The 17,936-nt window shown below is 46.9% G+C and overlaps 1 protein-coding gene across 1 annotated transcript; it reads right to left on the reverse strand.

The window, feature by feature from the left end:
• Positions 1 to 2,584: 2,584 nt before the first annotated feature.
• On the reverse strand, positions 2,585 to 17,901 carry Elk1 (ETS transcription factor ELK1). Its single transcript, XM_047535636.1, has 6 exons — positions 16,740 to 17,901; positions 8,427 to 8,670; positions 5,724 to 6,167; positions 4,379 to 4,810; positions 3,646 to 3,747; positions 2,585 to 3,561 (listed from the first exon to the last, which is right to left on the reverse strand). Exons 2-6 carry the CDS (start codon positions 8,634 to 8,636, stop codon positions 3,463 to 3,465), a joined length of 1,287 nt encoding a protein of 428 aa, XP_047391592.1. The 5' UTR covers positions 8,637 to 8,670; positions 16,740 to 17,901; the 3' UTR covers positions 2,585 to 3,462.
• Between the last annotated feature and the right edge of the window lie 35 nt (positions 17,902 to 17,936).

The raw sequence follows: 17,936 nt of genomic DNA on the forward strand, positions 1-17,936 counted from the left end.
CGGAAGAGGCCTGCAGAGGAAGAGGCCAAACAAAGGCAGATTTTTTTTTCTCTTAGGCCTGGCACATTCCGTCCATGACCACTCATACACTGTCTCATTTGGTCTCAGTCATTTTCTGTCGTGTTTTATTTACTTTATTACCCATACCCACACAGTTCTGGATTTACAGATTCTACTACAGGCTCACATACATACTCGATCATACAGTCTCTCAGACACTGTCACCTACTCACTCGGGAGTCATTTCTCTGCCATTGATCCCCAGTCTCATTATAGTCTTCTGCTAACAGTTTCACACACAATAGTGTCTTAGAGTCTGTCTCATTTGGTTGATATTGCCAGTATTTTCTCTCACCAATTTTTTTACATACACACAAAGACAGTCATATTATCTCACAACAGGAGCCATTTCATTCAGTTCGCCATTTTCTCACACAAATAGTCACTCATTTACAGTCACCACTAACTAGACTCTCATGGAGTTTCTTGAACACACAAAGTCACCATCTCTCCTCCCCCTTCTCACTTAAGCCATTTATTCACGCCCCCACAGTTCCCGACTGTAGCCTCTTAACAGCCTTCCAGGAAGACTCAGATGCACACCCAATCACCATCTTCAGACACTGTCTCCCTCACCTCATCCCACATGCCTTCTCAAGCTGCTTCCATCACTGAGTCCTTGATTTACAGGCTTGCAAAAGGTCTTTCACAAAGAGTCGCCTATCTATGCACACAACCAGTTTCTCAGACGCTGGCACACCCACCCATTCAGCCACTTCTGACACATGCAGTCATTAATTCACAAGTGCCACTAGGCAGTTGATAAGTCTCCTCAATCATTCCCCGATACCCCATGCAGGCATGTACACCATCATTTTCTTTATACAGTCGGCTTATCAGACACAGGCCCACAATTACAGCCTCCCAAGTTTCTCATGCACACTGATCATGTGGTTGCTCGGTAGTCTCATTGGCTTGGTGTCAACTTCTCAGTTTTTACACAAACATGCATTTTCTGATTTAGTTTTATGACATATTTCATAGACTCATACACTCTCAGACACTGCTCAGTTGTCACGTTTTTCTCCCACAGTCGCTGGCTTCCAGTATTTGCTATTGCTGGTCCCTCACAGTTTCTCTTTTCTTTCCTCTCAGACAGTTTTGTGGTCTCCGGTATCATTTCAGTCCTTCAGTCTCCACCCTGTGAAGAGACTGCAATCTTAATTGTAAAGCAGCTTCCACCAGTCTTAGGTTCACACACACGTGCACAATTACAGCCTCACAGACTATTGTGGCAACCGCTATCCTGTTTCTCAGTCTTGACCACAGTCTCTCTTTTTTTTTTTTTTTTTTTTTTTTTTTGGGCAGTGCTGGGGATCGAACCCAGGGACTTGTGCTTACAATGCAAGCACTCTACCAACTGAGCTATCTCCCAGCCCTTGGCCACAGTCTCTTAAGAAACATTTTCATACATACATTCTCATACCTTGGGTCTCTGACACCTCCTGGCTTCACAGCCACTTTCTGTCACACAATACACTTCTTGTGTGTGTACTCCTACAGCTTTAGCTGCCACTTTGACCTCATGTAGAGTTTCACATAAAAGCCATTTCTCAAGTATCAAGTTGCCTGTTTACATACAGTGAGGTCTCACCTATACGTGGTCCCTGATGATCTTCACCACCAGTTTCCTGCCCACATAGTATCTTACATGTGGTTCTGTTAACCTAGTCTGTCTTGCTCAGCATCAGCCTGTCAAACAGTGACCAATCTGCAGTTCCTGTTCCCTTTTCATGAACAATTATCTCAAACATACCATCACAGGTTCTCGTATAGTATCTTAATCACTCATTCAGTCCCGAAGTTGAGTTTCTGAAACACAGCCACAATTGCTCTCATAGACATGCTGTCAAAAGTTTGTGGTCACACATCTACTCTCTCTCACATGCATGATACACACAATCACAACTTTCCACAGTTTCTCTGGCCACACCCAGTTACCAACTGGCAGTCTCTGTTTCTAATACACACCATCATACTATTTCTCTTACCACTAACCTCTGCCTCAACCTCATTGACCCTCACACAAAGTCATGTCTGTCACACTCAGCTTGTTCCAAAGAATCGGCGGGGGGTGGGGGGGGGGAGAAAAAACCACCAGCAGCCTCCAGCAACACCTTTAAAAATATATATTTACAGGAACAATTCCCCATTCTCTGGGACTCTTAGAAAAAAAGGTCCATTTTGGGGAAGTAAAACAAACAGAGGAGACGAGTGTAGCACCGTCCCCCAAATCACCAACCCCCAGGTCCCCAGGCCTGGGCTGGGTTGGTGCTAAGAGGTGAGTCCAGGTGTCTTTTGAACCCACCTTCTCCAGCCTGGAATTGAGACAAGACAGGCTTTATGTCCCCTGTTCCTCCCTCCCAACTCCAGGGACACTTAAAGGGTCCTTTGTACCCGCCCGCAGGAAATTGGGGGGCTGGGAGGGAGGGAGCTGAAAATACGTTTGGTATCAAAAATAAACACTTGGGGGCAGCATGAAGATTTCCCCCAAATCCCTTCCTTCCCACCCACCCACCCCATCAGATATAGGAAGAGATGCCTCCCTCTCCCCTATTGAAAAGCCCCATTTAAAAATAGATTATACTATCAAAATGGCAGGGGGTGAAAGACAGGGAAACTTGGAGTACTGGTTGGAGGGGCCCCCCAGACGGGGACCACCTCCCAAAAAAACCCTCCATTGGGAGGTAACCGGCAGGACCCCATGGAGTTTGGCAGACAAAGGAATGGCTTCTCAGGGGGGAGAACAACAAAAGGGGTGTTCCTCCCTGGCCAAAATGTTGGTTGAATAAAGAACAAGCTGTCTGAGAGAAAGGTTGAGGAGGTGGAAATTCCTCTTTCAAGGGTGTGATCCTTTCTTGGCCAAGACTCCCAAACCATTAAAGCGGATAAATTCTTCCTGGACCCTTGGGTATGGCCAGGAATAATAAAACAAAACAAACTAGCTCTACTATCCACACCCCGAAATGGAGACAGGGCTCCCTCATCTCCCCAGGGGCAGGCTGAGAAATAAATAAAGAAAGGTCCTTCTCAAGCCAGACCCCGATTGTCTTGTCTTAGGGAAAAAAGTAGGGAGATGGGGGAGATGTCTTAACCACCCCCCTAAAAGGGTTGGGCCAGGCTCCTCCCAGTGGCCTTCAAAAAATAAATAAATAAACCGCCCCTACCACTGAAGTAGGAGACGTGTAAGGGCGGCCACTGGGGGACTGACAAAGGAGAGAGAGGTTGTGGGGTTTTGGTGAAGGAGTTAGTGAGAGATCCTTCTTCCCAGGAATCCCCACCCCACCACAACCAGAGCTTGAGTCTGTCAGTTGAACTATGTTTCTCCTTGAGATTGCTGGCTGGAGAGAAGTTCAGGGTCACAGATGGAGTGACCCCAGAAAGGGGTGGTGGTGGTTGTAGTCATGGCTTCTGGGGCCCTGGGGAGAGCACCACGGGGGTCGAGAGGCCATCCACGCTGATGGAAGGGATGTGCACCTGGGCGCTGCCACTGGACGGAAACTGGGGGCAGAAATAGGGAGAGGTCATGGACAGGGGCCATGCTAGCATCTCTTACCCACTCCAAGATGGGGGAAGGTATCCTACCTGGAAGGAGAGCTTGGCTGGGCTTCGGGGTGCGATAGGACTCAGGGTGCTCCAGAAGTGAATGCTGGGGGGCAGCGAGCTGGGAGTCAGCAGCACCGGGGTCTGCAGGGAAAGGAATGGTCAGAGCTCAAGTAAGCAGAACACAGGTGAGGGAAAATGGAAGGAATTTGGTCTCAGCCCCACCATATATTTCCTACTCAGACTTCCATGGTCCCTTCTCAAAAGTTTAGACCCAGACTATTAACTAGTGAGGTCACACCCATGACATCTCTTGAACTCTCACACAGACATCTTCTCCCAAATCCTGGGAGCCAACCTCAGTTACTGAGAACTCACTAGGCAAGACCATCCACCAGACTCTACATGCTGCCGTCAAACCTCAGAGTCACCATCCCAACAGCCCAGCGTCAACTTGCCACTCTTACTTCCCATCTGTTTACCTCACAGGAAACTCAACAAGCAAATTCAATAAGCAAACTCAATAAGCAAAAAGCCCCACCCTGAAATCCCACAGACTGGGCCCCTCAATCCCACCCTCAAAGTCCTTGGAACTGCCCTTCCTTAATCAAGCTCTATCCCTCTAGCCCTAGTCTCAGCACAGCCAATTACACAAGAAGGCCCCACCGTCTTCCAAGATATCCTCCTTTGTTCCTTCTCTATTTCCTGTCAGCCACCCTCCATAAGCCAATCCCATCCATCCTGGCTGCCAACCCTGCCCCCTGCAGACACTCACCAATGTATGCGTAGGTAGCAGGGATGGCGTCAGTGCTGGCCCAGGTGCCTGCACACCAGAGCCAGTTCCTGATCCTGGAGTCCGTTCGGGTCCTGGTCCACCCAGCAGGCTTGGGCTGAGCGGAAGTTCCAGGTCCCGGGGCTTCCGGCCTTTCTGTGGCTGGGTGATCTCAGTGGTGGAGGCTGCAAGGCCACCCACCTGTGCTGTAGTCTCCATAACAACAGTGGGCATCCGGGCTGGCATGCCCTCTGCAGGAGGGGCTTCGGGCCCAGCCTTGGCAGCTTCTGGCACAAACCCCACCTCTCTTGCAGTTCCCAACTCTTCCTTGGGCCCTTCCACTTTCACTTCTGGGGGCAGTGACCGGCCCAAACCTGGCTCCACATTCAGTTCTTCCGATTTCATGTTTGGGGCCTCAGGTGGAGTCAGGATGACCTGGGAGAGGAATGAGCACAAAGGGCATGCAGAAGGGTTGTTGGGCTAGAGGACCCTTCTCTGGTGGACCACTCAGTGAATTTCCAGGGAAGACAATATTTGGTACAGGAGGCGTGACTGCACATCATGGCAGGTTCTCCAACCGAACACGGGACTTCTTCACAGAAGTGGGGCAGAAGACCCAAGGTCAGACAACCTGATGGGGGTGGGACTCAAGGGGTACCATCCTCTTTCAGGAAAACAGTGGTTCTAAAAATTTATTTTACAGAGCAGCAGCATCTGTGTCATTTGGAAATTCATTAAAATGCAAATTTTACATGAGAACATTGTGCATGCCAATAATCCCAGCAACTCAGGTGGCTGAGGCAGGACGATAGCAAGTTAGCTGCCAGCCTCAGCTACTCAGTAAGACCCTCATCAACTTACTGAGACTCTCTCAAAATAAAAAAAGGACTGAGGATGTAGCTCAGTGATAGAGCATTCCTAGGTTCAATCCCCAGTACCAAAAAATAAAACAAATTAAAGAAAGAGCAAATTCTGGAACCTCTCCCCAGGCCCACATAAATCAGAAACTCTGGGTGCGGATCCAGCAATCTTTGGTTTAATAAGTCATCCAGGTGAGCACTAAAGTCTGAGAACTAGTGCACTAAACAAATGATACATTTGGGCACTTATGACATGTCGCGTAACTAATTATTGCACGTTTACTCTCCCCTTTTCTTCTCAGGATGTGTACAGTTCTTCTCCCCACCTTTTTCTCCAGAGGACTTCTGTGTCACTCCTTCCATCATTATGTCCTTTAACAGGACTTCTGTGTCTCTTCCACTACCAGCCCTGCCTCTCATGTCAGACTTGTGCGTCCCTCGTCTTTGTCTCCAGAGCCCTTACTTAAATTCCATATTCCAGTACTTACCTGCAGAGGCAGGCTAGCTTCTTCTGCATCCAGGCAGGTCTCCAAGGGGTTCGGACTGGTGCTCCTGCTGCCGGAGGGAGGTGCTGCTGCTCCTGCAGGGGTGGTGTTGGGAAGCACCGAGGCAGGCCGAGGATGAGGGGGTGGCTGTGGCTGCAGGGACTGGATGGTGAAGGTGGAGTAGAGGCCAGAGCGCATGTACTCATTCCGGCTGCTGCGTGCCAAACCGCCTGGGCCTGCCATTCCTGCACCCTTGGGTGTGCCTGACTTTCCGGAGGCAATGTCCCCTGGGGCAGCATGTACAGCAGCAGGGGCCACATTTGCCACAGCGGAGGCTACAGATACCTCAGCCTGGGGCAGGCAGTCCTCTGTGGAGCACCTTGCAACCTCAGGGTAGGACACAAACTTGTAGACAAACTTCTGGCCACTCACTTTGCGGATGATATTCTGGGAAGGGAGGAGATAGAACCAAGGGCTTTAGAGGAAAGGGGCAGGGTGCAGGGAAGATGTGGAGGATGTTCCTCTTCTCTTGGCACCCTCCTTTTCATTAGCTCCCATATTTTTTTTTACTGGGTATTAAATCCAGGGGTGTTTGTCACTGAGCCAAATGCTAGGTCCTTTTTATTTTTTTCTTTTGATACTGGCTCTAACTAAGTTGCTGAGGGTCTTGATAAACTACTGAGGCTGGCCTCAAACTTGTGATCCTCCTGCCTCAGACTCCTGAGTTGCTGGGATTACAGGGTTGTGTGCACCACCACAACTAGCTGTCATACTTATTCCCAATTTGCTCATCTCTCCCTCAATTTGTAGGCTCCTCCCTTCCTTCTCCCTTCCCATATTTCCTGTTCTGTATCCTTTCCCAGCTTCTCCTCCTCCTCTATTTCCCCTTCCACAATTCTTTCTTTATTCTCCTTCCATTCATCTTCCTCCAGGTCACCCTGTCACTCTTCATCTCCACCTGTCCAACTCCCCTACCCCTACTGGCTCCATTTCACAGTGGGATTCACTTAGGGGGAAAGATGAGAACCATGTGTTCCTTCTGGCTCTAAGAACCACTGGGTTAATAGGGTTGAGTATTGGGGCTCGCTGCCAAGACACAGTTTTTCAAACTAGCTTGTGTAATAAGACAGGGAAGTGACTACTGACATAAATGTTGGAAGACATTAGTGTTGATGAATGGGGTGATAAATTATTGATACAGAGGATTATTTAAAGCTATTGACATTGATATGGAACAGGGCAAGGTCACTACAGAGGACAGGGTGAAGTCTCACTCTGAATTCTGTATGAAGTAAGCAAAAGCACTAAGAAAATGAAGTAACTGACAACAATCAGATGAGAACATTGAGATATTGATGTAAATACTGGGAGAAAGTTCTCAAGGCTGACTTGGGTGGGTCTCTGAGTATGTTTGGGGATATTTTGGGACACATCTGGTCTGGAAGATCCCAGGGATGTTCTGGTGGTCTCAGAACCAGAATAGAATGAGGTAGTCTACTAATATTGTTTTGAAGGTTTCAGCTAGAGGACTAAGTTATAAAATGGAAGAAGTGACAAAGAAGCACAGGTCTAAGGCTGCTGTGGGGAGCAAGAGGAATCTGGATGGAACTACTACTTTCTTGGGAGGTCTTAATGTTACTCAGGTATTTAACAGGATGGGGTTGTATTTCTCAGGAGAGGAAGGAAAATGGATTTTATTAATATTCTTTTGGAAGTTTCACGTATGAAAATAAGATGCAATAACTAGCACAAATACTGTGGGGAGGGGAAAGCCAAAACTGGTCTTGGGACCTGAGAGAACCAGTTGGGGAAAACCTAAAAATTTAGCTACAGGAATAAGATGATAGGATGTAAATATTGATATAAATTTTTGTGTGGATCAATGCTGTTCTGGGAATCCAAGTGTATAGAGTGTGGAGCTGATATTAATGCCTGTTGTTCTGGAGGTTTTAGCTAAAGGAATAGAGAAGAAAGGAAAAAAACTGACAAAATTAAAATATATTGGGAGTTCCACAGAATGAAGTAAAGAAAGCTTAGTGTCATACTTTCAGTGTAGATTTTTTTTTTCTATACTGGGGATTGAACCCAGGGGAACTCTACCTCTAAGCCACATCCCCGACCCACCTTCCCCTTTTATTTTTAAAATTTTGAGGATGTCACTAAGTCTCCCAAGCTGGCCCTGAACTTGTGATCCTCTTGCCTTATTCTCCCAAATAGCTAGGATTACAGGCATATGGCACTGTGCCCAGTCTGTCAGGATAGTTTTGATTCTAGGAATAAGTTTATGAAATATTCTGGAGTAAGAGAAGATTATGAAATAACTAAGGGAGCCCAGCATCAGTCCAGGAGTTCCAATGACATAATGAGGGCTGGTCAATATTGTGTTTTCCGTGTTTTGGCTATAAGAATAAGGCACAAAAACAGGATGTCAAGCAAGGCATGGTGGGGCAACTTTGCTTTGGGGATACCAAGAGAACAGGGTGAGGAGTAGTCAGTACTGATATTGCTATAAAGGTTTTAGGCAAAGTAATAAGACAAGAAAACAAAATAATTGAGATAAATGTTCATGGGCCCAGCATTGGTCTGAGGATACAAGAGGAGGGAACAAGAAATGGCATTTTATATTGTTTTCAAAGTTATTGCTACAAGAAAATTAAAGATGATATAAATTTTAGTTGGTCCCAGCCCTGGTCTCAGAGGTCATACCTTGTCATAGTAGTACCGCAAGGCCCGGCTGAGCTTGTCGTAATTCATGTTGGTCTTGTTCTTGCGCAGCCCCCACAGCCGGGCCACCTCCTCTGCGTCCACCAGCTTGAACTCACCACCATCCCGCGAAGTCCAAGAGATGATGTGACCATTGCCTTGCTCTCTCAGAAGCTGCAGCAGAAACTGCCACAGCGTCACAGATGGGTCCATCGCTGGGGGAGCGCTCACGCCATCCCAGGGGTACCTGGAGGACAGATAGCTCAGAGCTGATAGACTGTAGACAGAGGAGGGGTACAGGACAGCAAGAGAAGGATTCCTTTCTTATTGTCTTGTCTTTATCTGTCCCCAAACCCCACCACCCTTCTCTAAATATCCTCAAACTTCTAAGCTTACTGGTCTACCTTTGGATGCCTCCTGTAACGTGATAAAGACTTTTGGAGGATGTGTAAATTTATTTTGCATGTGGGACAAATGCAAACCTTTGGGGGGTCGGAGAGAAGACCATGAGTAGCAGAAAAATGCCACCTGGACCCCAAAGATGTACATATCTGAATCCCTGGAAGCTGTGTGTTATGCTATAGCAAAAAGGAACTGAGATGAAATTGATCCTTAAGATAGGGAGATTATTATGGTTTGAGTGAGCTCAATTTAATTATATGAGTTCTTAAAAGCAGAAGGAAGCAGAAAGAGAGCTCAGAAATGGGATGGCATCTCTTGGTATGGAGAGATCCCAAGTGTGAGTGGGATTCAATATGCCATCGCTGACTCTGAAAATGGAGGAAGGGGGCTCCAAGCCAAGGAATGTGGGCAGCCTCTTAAAGCTGAAACAGCCCTTAGCTGACAGCTAGTAAGGAAAGAGGACTTCCATTCCTACAACCTGAGTAACGGAATTCTACAAACCTGAATGAATAGGAAATGATTCTCCTGTTGCCTCGAGAATGGACCACAGTCCTGCCCACACCTTGATTTTAGTCTGGTGAGACCAGTGTTAGATTTCTGACCTACAGAACTATGAAATAATAAATGTGTTGTTTTAAGCAGCTAAGTTGGCGATAACTTATTATAGCAGGACTAGAAAATCAGTACAAGCCCCCTCATTTGACCCCCAACATATTATCTTCTGCTACATCAATGTCAAACTTTTCAGGAAGTGCCTTTTGCCAGACCCTGCAAATACTGTTCACTGCATGTAGGGGTCCCTACCTCTGCTTAGCAATATTCCTTATTTTTCAAGTCTTAGCCTAAGGATATTTTCCTTTATGAAGATTTCCTGAAACTGAATGCCCGCTTTCTTCTGTTTTTCTATCCCCTACTCCTCTGACCTGTGACTGTCTTTGTACATTTCCTGTTTTTACTGGTGCTGGGGAATGATTCCAGGGTCCTGTGCATGATAAACACGTGCCTACCCCCAGCCCCTGTTCTCCTTCTTGATTATAGCAGTTACTAACATTGATCAATTGCTTAGTACATGTCAGGCACTGCTCTAAGCAGGGAGGCAATGTGGCCTACTGGACAATCCCCAGGTTCCAGCCAGAATGTCAGGGTTCAGATCCTGGGTCTGCCACTTATTAGCTGTGTGACCCTCACTATATTCTGTAACTTTCTTGTATTTCAAATTTTCTCATCTGTGAAATAGGGATAATGACATGCCAACCCGTAAAATAGGAATGATTATTAACTATTGTGTGGATTGAATATAATATGCCTAGGGTATGATAAATGCTAAATAAATATGTTTCTGATTTGCTCATAATTCCTTATCCACTATCCTCAATTCAAAAAGCTTCTTTGTAAGTCTTTTGGCAGCAAAACCTGCTTTGAAACAAAACAAGGCCCTTTCTGGCCTTTTATCAGTCCTCACTTGGTGTGAATGTTCATACATTCTGCTGCAGAAATGTGAACGTAGCTGATGACAGAGCTTGCTGAGGGTGTTATGTAACATGTCATATGTGCACCATATTACCTTTCTAAAATCTGAAAAATGCGCAGTTCTGAAACACATCTGGCCCCAGGGAATCTAGACCTGTATTGTTATTTTTATAGGCGTTGACTCAATTATCCCTCATCACAACACTGGAAAGTAGGTATTCTGATTATTGCTAATTTATAAATGAGGCAGCTGCGGCACAAGATGTCTAAGTGACTTCCACAGGCCAATAGTTGTAAGTGACAGAGCCAGCCATTTGGACCCAGGTGGTTGGGTTCCAGTAGTCTAAGCTTGTAACCATCAGACTAAACTTCCCCTCACACTGACTGCTACCTCTTAGCATGTCCCTCAGAGAACAGGCTCTTCCCTGTCACCCCATCACTGCTCTTTCCTGAAAATTGGAAATAAACATGAGCCTCCTGTATTCCAAGGAAATGAACTTTAATCAATCAACTGTCCACCTGCCTGGGATGCTTGGATTAAGAATAAACCTTCTAAATCAGAAAGTTTCAAAGGGCCTCCATCTATTATTTACAGCTTCATTCTTTAATCTGCACCAAAACATACAACATGATCCTCTTATGCCCGAGCTAGTTCGAAGTTCATTCAGTTGACAAAGTCTTAGGCCAAGTGTCACAGAGTCACAAAGCCCTGGAATGCCAGATTAGAGTCCTGTACTTGGAGACCTCACTGAGTTTATTTCCAAGGTTGGCTTGTTTCAGAAGCCCAGAGAGTTCAGGGTGCCTCCTGGTGGCGAAGAGAGGCAATTGTGCCATTTCCTCTGTGCTGCAGCAGAACCTGTATCAGCTCAGTGAAATCTGACAGTTGGCTTCCAGCCTCAAAAGCATGCAGGATGCTGTTGTGCCTATTATCACTTCTCCCACCCGACTCCTAATAAGAGTTCTAATAGGGCTGGGGTTGCAGCTCAGTGGTGGAACACTTACCTCTCATGTATGAGGCCCTGGGTTCCATCCTCAGTATGGCAAAACAACAACCCAGAATTCTAGTAATCTGCCTTGCCCGGAAGGGTTTACTTTTCTTCACCTCACTCATTTAGCAAGCATTTATTGAGTGCCTACTCTGGGCCATGGATGCCAGCTCTAGTGGAATTCACGTTTTAGTGGGGTAGACAAAAAAGAAATAATATGGTGATATGGGCTATGGGGAAAACATCAGGTAGGGAAGAAGCTGTTATTTTTTTTTCAAGGACAGTCAGGGAGAGCAGGGCACTGAAGAGGTGATATCTGAACAAACAAAAAGGAAGTAAAAGAATGGGCCTTGTGTATATCTGGGAGCAGCCAGGGTGGAAGACTCAGAAGCTGGAGTACAGAGCAGGCTAGAGAGAAGTGAAGCCAGCTCAGTGGAAGGGCATGAGGTCAAGGGAGGTAGTATGAGATGAGAACAGAAGAGTACTGGGAGCCAGACTGAGTGAGGCTTTTCTGAGCTCTGTCAGAACTTGGATTCCAGGTGAGACAGGAGCCAGGAGAGGGTCAAGTACAGGTGTTGACAGCCCAGGATCCCTCTTGCTGTTGTGAAGACAACAGACCATTTGAGTAAAGAGGCTACTGCAACAGTCCAAGTGGAAACAATGGTGGTGGCAGTCAAAGTGCTGAGAAGTGGCGGGTTCTGGCTAAAATCTGAAGACAGCAAACAGATGTGCTGATGAGTAGTGTGGGGGGAGGCCGGGGGTGAGAGAGAGGAGCCAAGGGTGACTCTTGCTTTGGGGATTTGTGAACTGATCCCCAGGAAGGATGGCATTATGATCAACTAAGATGGGAGCACTGTGGGAGAGTAATTTTTTCTTTTCTTTTTTTTTTTTTTTTTTTTGGTACCAGGGATTGAACTCAGGGGTGCTTAATCACTGAGAAGCATCCTCAGCCCTTTTTGTTTTATTTAGAGACAGGGTCTCACTAAGCTGCTCAGGGCCTCGCTGAGTTGCTGAGGCTGGCTTTGAACTCGTGATTCTCCTGCCTCAGCCTCCCCAGCTGCTGGGATTATAGGCCACTGCGCCTGGTGAGGATAAGATGGGAGGGGAGAGCAGGAGTCTCATTTTGGAGATAGCCAGTTTCAGAGGCCCATTAGACACCTGTGTTTGTGCTATAAATACTAATTTAAAAAATACAAACCAGTCATACTGTCCTTACTGTGCACTGTATAGATTTAATCATTGAACTCATTTAGTTTTCAAAACATTAAAGGGTAGGTATTATTACTTCCCCCACTTTCCCAATGAGGCAGTGTAGGTACAGAGAAGTTAGGCAAATTGGCCCAGGTCACACAGCTGGAATCTGGCAGAGCCAGGATCCAAACCCAGGCGGATTGGCTCCAGCAAGCAACCCTAGCCGCAGTACACCCCCAGTTCCCTATGAAGAAAAACATGGAAGAGCAGGATCCTAGAGGGTAACAGGGATGAGGTTCTACACAGAGTGAGCAGGGAGGGCTTCCCTGTGGAAGTGACATTTGACCTGAAGGAAGGGAGGTAGCATGCCATGCTGACTTCTGTGGGAAGGGTACTTCCCGCAGAGGGACAGTGTGTACAAAGGTTCTGAGGTGGCCACAGTTCTTAGGAGAGTTCCCACCTCTGAAAATACACTCATGCAGTTCTCCCTGCCAGGGGAAGTCATTCTCTCCACTGATGAACTCTTCAGGGCACAATCATCATGTTCCAGGACCTACCAGGCAGAGTTCATTCTTCTTCTAAATGAACCAACACACTTAATAACCTGGCTACCCTGGCAAATCTCCTCCTTGGAGAATAGCCTTGCACTCCTCTGCTTGGTTCTGTCTGTGTGTCCTTGAGAAAGCACTCAGCCTCTCTGTACCTGGTTGCTCATCTATAAAATGGGGATATTTTACTCGCAAAGTTGAATATTCTCACAAAATACGCCTACCTCAAGGGCTTACTAAGGTTACATGTTAATATACATAAAGGACTTAAAAATTATCTCTGGCACATGGTAGACACTCAAAAAGGTAAACCATTAGTGTGTCAGTGTCCTGCATTGCCCCCCCACTGCCAATCCTATGTTATCACCATGGCGTATATCACCATACCATCTGGCTGCCCTCACCTCTGTGACTTCAACTTCCACCCCTTCCCCCGACTCCACTACAGTCATAATGGCTTCTTTGATGTTCTTTCTGTGAGCAGGCAAAATTCTACCTCAGGGCCTTCATATCAGGTCTTCCCTAATATGGCTCTCTCCCTAATTTCATTTGGGCCTTAATTCAACAGTTACCTTTCCAAGTATGGCTTGCCCTGTGCCAATGATTTCAACCATCCCAATACTCTATTCTTATCTGCCATATTTTTTCTCCTTAGCACCTTAATACCATCTCATTTTACCTAATTTGTTTATATAATCTGTCTCCTTCTCTTTAAATAAATGTTCTGTAAGGGCAGAAATTTCTACCTATTTTGTTCCCCCCACATCTCAAGCACTTGGAAGAATGCCTGGTATTCAGTACCAGGTGCTCAGTAAATATTTGTACAGTCCCTAACTTTATTTTTTTGTGTGTGTCTGGATTGGAGATTGAACCCAGGGCCTTGCAAATGTTAGGTAAACACACTACTACTGAGCTATATTCTCAGTCTACCACTGAGCTACACTCCTAGCCCTTTTTAAGAATTTTGTTTTGACACATGGTTTTGCTACATTGCCCAGGCTGACCTTGACCTTGTGATCCTCCTGCCTCAGCCTCCCAAACTGCTGAGATTACAGGAGTGTAGCTGGGATTACAGGCATGCACCACCATGCCTGGTTCCCTGGCTTTAACATCTTAATTAACTACATATCCTTTTTTTCTTCTCCATCTGCTCCACATGCTGATGTCTGAAATAATATTTCCCTATTTATTCATGTAACAAACTGATCTTGAGTACCTACTGTATACCAGGTACATTTTTTGATGCTGAAGACAGAGTAGTGAATAAGCAGATAAAACCTATAAGCCCTTATGGGACTCCCAATCTAATGGGGATAGACAGACAATATACAAACTGCAGAGTATCAGACAGTGATAGAGGGCAAAGGGACATTCAACACAGGGCAGGGGCCAGAGTCTTGCTGGATGTGCAGGATCATATGGTCAGGGGGATGTTCAGTTTATTTCTATACAAATAGCATCCTTAGAAACATTTTTTATATGTGTGCCTTTATATAGTGTATTCCAAGCACCACAGTGTGACAAACACATGCTTCACTGAAATAACACTAACCAGATGCAATAAAATGAAGTCTCTTAGAAACATCTTTTCTATCTGTGCCTTTGTAAAGCATATTACATACACTTCTGTGAACACATGCTTTTGATAAAATAACACTCGCCTTATTCACAAATCAACTGATATTCTTGGAAACATCTTGTATACATGTGTCTTTACATAGTGCGTTCCCTACACCAGAGTGTGGTGAACTCATTCTTTAGGGGCTGGCAATTGAACAGGGCTCCGGATGTAGGAAATATGCTGGGGCAGAAAGAAGAACCAATGAACAGTCAATGCAAAGGTCCTGAGGCTGGTTGTTCCTGCAGCGTTTAAGGAGTAGTGAGGGGGAGGCACACATGGCTGGAGCAGTTACAGGGTGGGGAAGCAAAGCTGGAGAGGTGACCTGTTTTAGTAATTCACAGGTATTCTTTCTTTTCATTTTTCATTTTTTGTACTAGGGATTAAACCCAGGGGTGCTTAACCACTGAGCCACATCCCTAACCCTTTATTTTATAATTTTTTATTTTGAGAAGGATCTTACTAAGTTGCTGAGGCTGGCTTTTTGAATTGGCAATCTTCCTGCCTCAGCCTCTTGGGCCACTGGGATTACAGGCATGTGCTGCCACGCCCAGCACAGGTATTCTTTCTTTACATTGGAGGGAATTCTAGTTCTGACTCTCCTGTTTTAGAAATAAGGAAACAGGTGCAAGGAGAAAGTGGTTTAGTCATTCATCTAAGGTCACACAGCTACTGGCACTGGGGGTGGGTGGGTGCTGAGACCAGGTGTGAAACAGAAACAGCTCTGAGGGCAGAGGGAACAACAGAAACAAAACCATGGAGATGGAAACTAATGTGGGGCTTCATGTGGGGTGGGATTAGGTGAGAAGGGAGCATCAAAATACATCCTGTTCCCTGAGTGCTTACTGGATAACTTTTGAGTAAGGTACTTAACCTCCCTATGCTCCAGTTTTCTCAGTACCTATCTCATAGGGCAGTGATGAGGATTAAATGAGTTTGTGAATACCAAGCACTCTGGTATGTAGCAGGTGCTCAATGAACACTATCTCCTATTGGCATTATCATCAGTATCATTGACATATTTATTTATCACAGTGAGGTAGAATGTCTTGGTGGTTAACAGTGTCTATGAGGGAGTGTGATGTACAGTAAAAAGCTCTGGGTTCAACAAGTACCCAGGCTTATCTGTTAAGAGATAAAGGACAGGGAGGATCATAAACTGATCCAGCATAAGGAAAGGAGGAGGAAAATGAAAGTATACAAATTGACCCTCTTGGGGAGATTAAAAGCACTGGACTCATGCAGGAAACCCAAGGAAGAGATTCACTACAAAGGGAGGGGGATGTGGTTAATCTTTTGGGAAGGAAGGAAACAGAAAAGCTTATCGACTCCTGTACAACAGTGGAGGAAAGGAACAGATATCACACAGTGATTACAAGGAGAGATGGACAGGGCATGGACTGGACTACTGAAAATGGAGAGAGATAAAGCACTAAACTGATCCACTATTAAAAAGAGAGAAGCCCAACAACTGGAGTCTACAAATAAGGGAAGAGAGTTAGGGCAATGGACTGATAACTAGGGAGATGTGAATACAAGCATGTAGACTGATCCACTATAAAATGAGGGATTTGGATAAAGCCATGGACTGATGCACTGGGGGTTGGAGGAGGCAGGAATATAAGCTCAGATGGAAAGAGGGGCGTGTGTGTGTGTATGGGGGGGATACCGCACCAGGGACTGATTTGCTACAAGGACAGGAGAGATGGAATAAACAGGGCCACAGACAGGTCCCCTGAAAGTTGAGGCTAAGAGAAATACACTTAGACGCATCTACTATTAAGGGGGTTGAACAGGCCCCAAACTGGTTCCCAGTAAGTGGGGGGTAGAGTGGGGGGGGAGACCATGGACGAGTCCACTGTAAGTTGGGGTGGGGACAAACATAAGCACGCAGACTGAGCCATTATACTAGCAGGAGAGGGCGTCTAGGCCATGGTCAGATACACTATAAGGGGGCAATGCCACATATAGGTCCACCAGCCATGGTGGTGGGGAGTCGAAGACCAGCAGGCCACCGGCCAAGCCACATCCTCCGAGCGGGGGCGGGAAGGATACGTGGGGTCACGGACTGGGCCCCCCACCCTCCAGGCCCAGGGCTCACCTGTGCGTGGCGCGGCGGCGTTGTTAGCAGCTCCGGGGGGCGGGGGCTCCATACGCGGCCCCACCGCCCCCCAGGCCCGGGTTCCGAGGCGGCGGCGGCGGCGGCGGTGGCGGCAGCACCTAGAAGCCGCCCCTGCCTTTCCCCACGGCTCACGTGGGCCCATGGGGGAGGAGACGAACGTCCCGCCGCTCGCTGATTGGCCAAACAGCCACAGCTCTACTGCACAGCTTCTGGCTTGGAAAGGCGGGTCCTACTTCACAGGGCTGTGCTGTGACTGGCTTAAAGGCTAAAGACGGACAGCGGATTGTCGTTTGAGTCTGGAGAATATGTGCTTGGTCTCGCGGGCACTCAGTGCTGATTGGCTCAAGACTGATAGGCCATGGGCAATTGACAAGATTTGGGGGAGCCAGCCTCAGGCTGATTGGCCTAAACGGGATTGATGGCATACAGCCTAAAGTGGGTGGGTCTGATATTCCGCAGATTGGCGGATGAGACTTCTAGACAGCTGCCAAAACACCGAGCAGGCGCTGCTGCACGCCACGCCGCTTGGCGGAAGCAGGACTTATATAGAAATGGGCGTAGAAGCCAGCAAAGAGAGGGTTGGGTCCGGGTCTGCGTAGGCGGGCAGGGTAACTGTATGGCGATTGGCTAGAAAAGTCGTATTTAGAACGCAGCAGAGGTAGGAAAGCTGGAGAGCTGCCAGACGTGCAAAAGAACGTTTCGGGGCAGAAATTAAATGTCTACCAGGAGGGCAGGCTCCAGTCATGGCCAGACTTATAAGAAGGTGGAACCTGGCTCTTGGTTTATTGGGGGGTTAGCTGGACCCAACCTAGATTAGGGGTTGACTAGGGATTGTGGAATCTCTGCCTATTGGTGGAAGCTGGATCCATTTAAAAGCAGGAGTGAGGCCAAGGTTGAGCTAAGAAGGGCACGAGTGCTATTTGGGGTACCTGAGGAACTGCTGGGGTATAGGAGAGGGGTAAACCTTAGGGCCAGGAGGAAAAGGCTGAATTGGCCCATTTTCTGTGGCAGTTCAGAGGGTAGTGTTCAGGAAAAGGAATGGAGGGTGAGGAGAGGATCCAGGTTACCAAGCTGTGAAAGGAGGGCAGAGCATACAATCAAATGGCAAATACTAAGATAGGACTTCCAGGGTGCTTTAGAGGTTCCACACTGAGACTGGACCACTGGGTCTCCCAG

The sequence above is a fragment of the Sciurus carolinensis genome, chromosome X, assembly GCF_902686445.1.
Source record: "Sciurus carolinensis chromosome X, mSciCar1.2, whole genome shotgun sequence".
NCBI classification, from domain to species: domain Eukaryota; kingdom Metazoa; phylum Chordata; class Mammalia; order Rodentia; family Sciuridae; genus Sciurus; species Sciurus carolinensis.